The 9,092-nt window shown below is 46.0% G+C and overlaps 1 protein-coding gene across 1 annotated transcript in view; it reads right to left on the reverse strand.

The window, feature by feature from the left end:
• ANKRD55 (ankyrin repeat domain 55) overlaps nt 1–3,976 on the reverse strand; it is a 50,005-nt gene extending 46,029 nt beyond the window's left edge. Inside the window, exon 1 of the mRNA XM_074166706.1 lies at nt 3,937–3,976. Coding sequence (XP_074022807.1) covers nt 3,937–3,976 — 40 coding nt within the window. The remainder of the gene's footprint in view (nt 1–3,936) is intronic.
• Nucleotides 3,977–9,092: the final 5,116 nt, after the last annotated feature.

Below are 9,092 nucleotides of genomic sequence, written 5' to 3' on the forward strand. Positions count from 1 at the left end.
GTCACCCTGCTGGTGAGGTAGAATGGGCCAGGAGAAACCGATGAGCACTCATATTGTGCATCTGACACTAACTCAACTTCCGTAGGGTGACACAATTTCAAGTGGGGTGTCTTTTAACATGACCTGTGTGGCTTTGGGCTGGGGTGAAGAGGAAGACAGAAGCATTGTCTTCTGATGCTTCACATGACAGGGAGCAGGGAATGCCAGGAGAGCTTGGATGTCATTTATATTTGATGCACTTGGCTCCAGGTGACACAACATCTCTTGCTTCACCTTCCTCCAGCTTACCCTGTCCAGGAATAAGGGGCATGGGTGCAAAGCTTGTAGGCCATTTCTTTCTGCAGACACCTTCCTGGGCAGAAGAGGAATGGTTTGGAGAGTGGGTGTTTTGCAGAGGGTGACAGTGAGGTACTGAACGCCTGTGTCCCTGTCTGTGAGCTTACCCTGCTGGGGAGCTCGGCTGTGGCTGGGGCACCACCATCACTTGAGATAAAGTGATTGTGGACAGCCAAGTGCCTGACCCTCCATCTTCAAAGGCGGTAGCATTACTTTATTTATTATCTAGCAGTTCTGTAAATGCCAGTGAGCACTGTGCGATTTCAGATGATACATTTCACATTTTATTTTGGAAAATTGCTGTGCTACTGGTTAAAGGAAGCTGTCAGCTTCAGGATGGCAGAAGGTCCAACTAAGAACCCACATATGGACCAAGGGGAGGGAGAAGCTGCAGGCTGGCACAATGGTGGTCTAGAAAGGACTGGAATACTCTTATTGAGCAAAGACAAAATGACATACAAGGTTGTGACTCCTTTTGTAGCTAAAACCCTCAGAAAGAATCAAAACTAAAAGCCAATCTGCCTGAAATAAGCTGCAGTGTTTTAAAAGCACATAATTTCTTTAAGACAAAGTAATCGTCTTTTGGTTGAAAAAGAGGGTATATAAAAAAACATGCATAATGATCAGAGGACTCAGAGCAATGAAATTCCACAGCTTGTGACAATAACTCTGCTCTGACTCTCCTATGAAGAATGCATGCTTTACATGATTTGCAATGTCGACTTATGTGTTACAAAGTGAATGTTAGAAGTACGTAAGTGCATGCTTTCTCCTGCATTGGATTTTTAAGGTCTAAATAAATTTGCTGCAGCTTAGTGTACGTGATCTTGACCATGACTGATTTAGACCTTGCTAAAACACTAAGTTTCCAAAACTGAAGGCTGGATAATGGGATAATTTATGTTCATTGTGAAGAAGAAATATTTATGTATATAATTTACTCCCCTCTTTCCTATAAACCCTCTTGTCTCCACCAGTAGCCAAATGCCTAATGGGATTTCCCACAGTTTGTCAGCAGGACACAATACCAGGCAGTTTATTTGATTTCAGCATGTCAGTGTCAACGGTTAGCGGGAGGTGGATGAGTGCAGTTTTTGGAAATCGTAACTTGCTCTCTGATGTTATGGATTTATTGATTGCTGTTATAGTAATAATCGCTGTTATCTGTGAAGGTACCAATCCAGGCCTCTGCCTAGCTTCTCTGTTTAAATGTTAAACATTTGAAGCCAGGTACAGCAAACATTTAAATGCAACCAAGCAGTATTAGGAGGAGAGGTGTTGCTGATGTTGTTGTCATCCTTAAGTCCCACGTGCTGTTACTATTGATAAGTATTACAAGATATTAATAAGCAGTACCAAAGGAAGTGTTGCAAAGAGGCAGTATGATTTTTAAGCCTGGAATGCTGTTTTTCTTATCTGTAGCTGGGATAGTTTTCTGATGTGTGGGCTGGAGAAAGGGTTTGCAGGGAGGGTTGGATTATTTTATTGGACTAACAGATACTGATCTGGTGTCTTTGATAAATAGTCTGTATTCTTCCATTGTTAACAAATTGCTCCAATGAAAGATACTCCCCTTCTCCTTGGAAAAAAAATTCCGCCTGGTTAAATCAGTAATGTACCAAGGTATTAACATGCTATTTAGATAAAATCCACCATACATTGTAAATTTTGAGTAGGGCTTTCTTTGCACGATAACCAATGGGTTCAGTGTCCCATTACTGTGTGTTGTCTGCTCCAGCTCCCCATCTGCCTCCCACGCAGCTAGCAGGGAAAGCAAACAGTAAGTCACTAATCATCTAATGAGCCAGCATCCCTGCAGTGGTGGTGGAGGGGAGATGATGGATTTATCTGGAGGGGACCCTCTTGCTGGGGAGATGCTGTGCGTGGAGTATGACGTGGGGCTGGAGATGATGCTGGACAGGAATAAGGATGGGTCAGTGTGGAGAGTGGCCTGACAGGAGGAAGGGGCTGCAGATTAGGAGCAAGGGAAGGTACCAGGCAGATGTTTCTTCCCAGCTCTCTCCTTTCTATCCAGATAAGGTGGTTTGGGTCAGCAGTCTCCTGCACTGCTGTCTGCCTCCTTATCCTTCTGGAGACTTGACTTCTCCTTCCCCAGCCCTGGTCATATTCCAGCCTCATTCCTAGCATCACTTCCATCGGCCCCCTGGCAGCCATACCTATGGTGTTGAGTGTGCACGATTTCCACTGTCCCTCCGCAGCCTGAGCACTGCTGGGTTGGCATGTGGCACAGAGCATACTCGTAATGCCTGCAGAAGGGGAGCTTGAGAACAGCTAATTGGAGCTGCAGAAACCCCCAGTCAGCTCCACATCTCTGCCCTGTTGGGGAAAATGCTCCTTATGTCATTCAGACATGACCTAGGAGCGCCTGTTTCTGTTCCTGCAGTACAGATCCCTCTTCTCCCCTTGCATTTCCCCTCCCCTTTTACCCTTGCTGGTAGTATTCTTTGTCTCTTGTCACTCAGTTTTGCTTGATGGCTTTCCACTCTTCCCCGTCTGCTCTGGGTGGGGTTCCAGCTGGGCTGGGGTAGACCAGGGCTTGCTTCAGGCTTTGAGGGCTACTGTGGCTGGGAGGCAGTCCTAAGTCCACTCCTTTACATGGACTGAATTCACTTTGGGTTCAACAAAGAAGTGCAGGCAAGCACGAAAGTACAACCTGTGGGACCTGCCTGCCCAAAAGGCACCGCGTCTGTCTTCCTCCTGCCCTTTATCTTTTTGCTGCAGCCAGTACCCTCTTGGTGGGACCAGCACGGCCATGTCAACTTGGCCACTTTGCAGGTGTGCACTGGAGACTGTGGCCACTGCACAGAAATTATTTGGCAAGCTGACTTCAAGAGAAATTTGTTGCAACACGGATAATCAAACAATGACAGCTTCCTGCTTTGCGAACATAAAGGGAATGCCACTACATTTCTCATAGTGCATTAAGCAGTGAGACGTAAAAGCTTGTATTGGCAAATAAAGACACGAAATTCAACCATTTAACTTAAAAACAGACAACAAAGAGACATTTCCATTTCCATAGCAACCTTACCATGTAGAAAATATTCATGTTGGGGCTTTTAAAGATATCTTAAATTCACAATTATGGCTATACTTACCTATACAGCCAAGATTTGCTGAAGCAAAGTCAATCACTTGTCAGCATCTAGTCATTTTAATGTATACAAACTAGTAGACTTATGAAAATCAGCTTTTCTTAAATTTTTACTCCATTTTAAACTGCTTTGTTTGCTAATATTGCAATTGTTTTTGTATATATAAATATCCACGAGAGGACCAATATATACTATAAACAACAAACATATACATACATCTCTCAATCTAAGTGTAAGAGCAATCAGATGCTGTCACTATTCTGTTGGAAAAATTTATTTTAAAAAATCACTGTAGCAATAGGCAGAAATATCTGTGTCTAAAACTGATCAAAGAAATTCCTTCATGTGTAACCAAACCAAATCTCTATGAGACCTGATCTTTTCCAAAAATTATTGTTATTCATTCTGTCAAGTAATCTCAGTACATTTGCAGAGGAGGCATGGAAGGACTAGAGGATTTTGAAATTAGTAACAGGTGACTTACCTTTATGCTGATCAAACACTGATGAAGAACTGAAATCCATTGTGATCTATCTCATTATTTACAACCAGACCACACAAATGCCATCTCCAGGGTTTTCAGGGAAGAATCCCATATATTACAATAAACAATGCAACGATAGCTGTCGCCAGTCTTCTTGTCAGAGAATTAAACTCGCTTTACGGCTGCAGGTTGTTGTCAAGGCAAGGACATTATCACTAGCCCGATGGGAACAGTATATTCTGTTTGCTATGGACCCTCTTAAAACAACATCCCTGGAAGCTTAACTGAGCTCCTCTTAGCTTCGGCGAGTGAAGCTGCCTCGGAGCAGCTCCGAGAGATGCTGCAGCTCACCCAGCCTCAGCAGCCGAGCGCTGCCCATCGACAAACAAGCCTCGGAGGGTGAGTGGGACTTGGCTGGCGGACGGAGCATGTGCAGAGCTGCCAGCGCAGGTCGGGTGCGGACATCCTCACCGTGCGGGCATCCTCACTGTGTGGGCATCCTCGCCGTGCCAGCCCGGTGGCATGGGCTGCACTCACCGACATCCCTGCGGGCCGGCTGCCCTTACCACGGTGTCGTCAGCACGTGTCTGAGGATGGTTTGTGAAATGATGCTTTCAGAGATTGCCTCTTTCCTGAGGTAACTCCTGCCTGGAGAACACAAGTTAGCAAGCCCTTTCTACCTTACTTCAGTACTACCCAGTTACAGTTAGTTAAAGTACCATGCTTAATGAAGGGGTGATAACTGAGAGCACATTACCATGGCTGACGCGGACAGTGACAGCTCCAACAGCATAGTGCAACAGGTATAATAGTTCACAGTGCACCTTCCAAACCCAGTGTCTGCCGAACCAACAGTGGACCCACATCTTCAGGCTATTTTTTTAACTGGGCCTCTGCCTCCCTAAGTCGGGAGCTCAGACTCTGTATCATAAAGGGAAGGGGACCCTGGTGAGCTTTGCTTTTTGCTGGGTTGTTTCCATGGAAGAAATAACAACAAATGGGCTGACTTGGAATTTACTTGGAGCAGTAGATCACCAGCAGCATCTAGGGGCTGGTGGATGGGAGGGATATAAGAAGTTTAATTAGCACTGGTGCACTGAAAGACACATCACTACTGCTGAATAAGGCAAACTAATGTATGAAAATTAGGAAAGGTAAGACACTTTTGGCCCAAAAGTACGGACAGGACCTACACTAAAATTACGCCTAACTTTGGTCAGCCTAAGAAGCCCTTAGACTTTATTCACTGCATTTATTCTATTCCGGTGTCTTGACTAATTCCTGTGACTACAATAGGTGCTGGAGACATAACATACATGTGGACACTGTAGCAGTTGTATCTGGAGCTGATTCACATCCCTAGCATCTGCTTCTGAACCTAAATCCAAACTATGTGTTTGGAAAAAGCATGGTCCAGGAAGCAGTACAGCCTCAACAGCTTGAAACAAAAGACCAGAGCTGAAATTCTCCACAATGTGGCAGTGTGATATGCTCAAGGATCCTTAACTGTTGAGAGGCATGTGGTGGGACTGTGGAGCCAGAAATTGGCTCTGTTTCTTTTCTCTGCTGCTGACTGGTTTGTGCTTTGGCTCATCTCAGGCCTTTTTTATGTTGAGGAGGGATCCACCGTGTGGCAAGTGCTGACTGTGCAAGCTGGGAGCAGAGCATTAGTTACGGAGACAGTCAGCTCCTTGCTGGCATCTCCTTGCCAGGAGGGTGTCTCTGGCCGTGACACTGGCAGGTGACAGTCCAGTTTTTCCAGTCTGACACCGTGGCTCTGCTCAAAGAGCTGCCACAGCTGCTGACTTGGTGGAGGAGGCACTGGAGCTGGAGATGTGCCTGTGGTCAGGCACTTTGAACTGCAAATTTTCACCCTTGGTGATCTTCAAAAGGCCCCAAAAGTGGCCTTTGCTTCCTGCATGTGACAAGGAGCCCCTTGTCTCCTCCGTACAAAGGATTTCTGACCCTGGGCACTGCTGCAGTGCAGGTTATGCAGTTAGCTGACTGCTCCACTGTCCTCTACTGAATCAGATAAATTAGATACTCACTGTTTTACCTGCCCATTTACCATTACTGGGGGCTTTGTCCTTCCATTCTGTTCCTGAGATGGAGGCAATGGGCTTTGGAGGTTACTGGTCCAGTCTCACTCTTGCAGTGCGTTAGGCTGGGAATGAGAGGCATTGCAGGTACGAAGCCAGGGAATTTGGGGGAGAAACAACTGGCAGCTGATTCCTTGTGGGTCCCACGTGGGGCACAGTATTCCTGGTGGTGCTGTGTACATTTGCCAGGGGCTCAGCTTGCCTTCAGCTATGGGAAAGCCAGCCACCTCCTCTGAGGCAGGTGTCCACAGCCCGCAGGGGTATAGTGTGCTCGAGAGATGGCAACTCCTGCCCTCTACATCCATCAGAAGCAAGGCCAATGCTTTAGCAAAACACCTTTCCCCGTGTAGACATGAGCACCAGATGAACACAGTTCTGTGTCTCAGCTATGGTAGACATATCACAGCTCAGAGGCTGCCAGAAAAGCTGAGATCTAGGAGTTGGGCTTGAGTGGCTGAGTTGTCTGTAAGTATCTTTTTACTGTTTCTTTAGAAGACTTGAAGAAAATGTCTCCAAATTCCTCAGGGCCTCCTGTGCTCAATGGCTATGAAAGCAACTCGAGCTAAGGACAGCAAAGCCACAAAAGAAGTAGAGTCTGGTCTAGGCAGCAGATAAAGATGATAGCTTTAATCTTGTTAATTTACATTATTCTTTAATTTAAGCAAAGTGTTCCTGATTTTTTATGCTGTCAGTGGTACTTGAGTTTTTTTTTGGGAGTGGATATTTTTTTTTTAGTGGAAGAAAGCCCTGGTAGATAGAAGTGATTAAAAGAGAGTAGCAGAAACACAGAGCTTTTTTTATGTGTGTGCTTGCCTGCACTTGCCTGTGCGTCAGCATTTGGCTGTTTGTAGGGCAGTTAACTCTTCTTCTCCTTCTAACTGTTGTTCATTAGGTGAATGCAAAAGCTGTGGTGAGACCACAGAGAATGGTCAAAACATCTATTCAAATGCTATGTAAATATTATTTACTGGGGGTGCAGAACAGGGCTGAGGACTGGAAGCTGAGAGATCATCAATGCTTACAGGTGACAGCACCTGCTCTGTGCCACACTGCCATCGTGAACACAGACTCAGCTCGCATACCTGCTCTTCTGCTGCTCCTGCAGAGGACATTGGCAGGTGGGCAAGGGTTCCACATCCATTTTCACCCTGAGAGAGTCAGTGCTTTGGAGGAAGGATGATCTCTTGCCTTTGAAAAGCCCCTGCTGCATCTGTCAGGAGCACTGCCAGCAGCCAGCGCCGCAGAGACAGCAGCTCCAGGGGTGAAGTGTTTCCCTCCTTTCTTCACGGGTCTATTGCAAGCCTGAATGTTTACACCCTCAGTATTGCTCGGCAAGCATTAATCTAGTGAATGGAAGTAAAAATGAATGAAGGGATATCATCAACCTTCACTTTCCATTTTTAATGAAATCCAGTAATAATACCTTGATTATAAAGTATGTCACGTACTATACTATACATAAACTCCCTCCTGATTGGATTTGGAGCTCCACCCTCAATGTTGGGAGTGTTTGCACCAAGCTCAGGCGTGTGTGGAGAACTCAGACCTCTAGCTAGGATTCAGCTGTGCTCTCTGGTGGGGGACTGATCTGGGGTCCACCCAAAAGAGCAAAATCTCTGGTAAAACATCAACAGATAAACAGTGACTAGAGAAAGGAGAATACAGTCACAGCTACATCTTAGAGGTTCCCACATGAAATGTAAGACACAGTGAGGACCTGTTCTGCTCTACTCCCTGCTTTATAATGCCAAATACAGAATCACAGAATCACAGAATATTTTTTGGTTGGATGGGACCTTTGAGATCACCGAGTCCAACCAAAAAAAAACAAACAAAAAAACCACCCAACAAAAAAAACCACCCAACAAAAAAAAAACCACACCCAAAAAATCCCAGAACACCAACACCAAAACCAAACCAAACCAAACGCCCACAACCACACCCCACCCACAAACAGACACGAACCAACAATCTCGGGCATTAGGGCATGCCCTGAAGTGCCATGTCTGCACGCTTCTTAAATACCTCCAGGGATGGCAACTCCACCACCTCCCTGGGCAGGCTGTTCCAGTGCCTGACCACTCTCTCAGTAAAGTAATTCTTCCTAATATCTAATCTAATCCTCCCCTGCCACAACTTCAGACCATTTCCTCTGGTCCTGCCATTATTCACTTGGGAGAAGAGGCCAACACCCACCTCTCTACACCCTCCTTTCAGGTAGTTGTAGAGGGCAATGAGGTCCCCCCTCAGCCTCCTCTTCTCCAAACTAAACGCCCAGTTCCCTCAGCCTCTCCTCATATGACTTGTTCTCTAGACCCCTCACCAGCCTGGTGGCTCTCCTCTGGACACGCTCCAGCAACTCAATGTCCTTCCTGTAGTTGGGGGCCCAGAACTGAACACAGTACTTGAGGTGAGGCCTCACCAGAGCCGAGTACAGAGGCACCATCACTTCCCTGCTCCTGCTGGCCACGCTATTCCTGATACAGGGCAGGATGCCGTTGGCTTTCTTGGCCACCTGGGCAAACATACAATACATCCTCTGCTAAGTCAATAAACTTTTTGCCCTTCACTTCACTGGGATCAGGGTGTCTCCAATGGTACAATTTGTTGGGATATCACCAGCATCCTATAAGACAAATATAGTAACAAGCCAATCATGCTTGAGAGTCCACTTTGTAGTTCAAGTAGGGCTGTTAAACAGCAACTAGCTTTAGGGGTATTGTTTTCCCAAAAGATAATATGTTTGTAATTAACTAAAGCAAATTTAAAATTTTTCTCAGACTGATTTTCGTGCCCACTTCAGAAGGAGTGGGGAGTCTCCCACTGAGTTTATCATCCTTACTGTGCTGTCGTGCTCTCTTGTTACCCTCCAAAGACTTTGTCATGATATTTTCAGGTCTAAAACTGCATTCGGTACCTCTGGCATGGTGTAAGGCTGGTTTGAAGAACCTGGTGGAGTGGGCAAGCTGGATGCGCATGTGGAAGAGCAGATGGTGTGGGTGTGGAGACCTGCTGAATCAGGAGAGTCAAGGTGCGGGTGTCTGTCCTTGGGTACAT

This window comes from Numenius arquata, chromosome Z, assembly GCF_964106895.1.
Source record: "Numenius arquata chromosome Z, bNumArq3.hap1.1, whole genome shotgun sequence".
NCBI lineage: Eukaryota > Metazoa > Chordata > Aves > Charadriiformes > Scolopacidae > Numenius > Numenius arquata.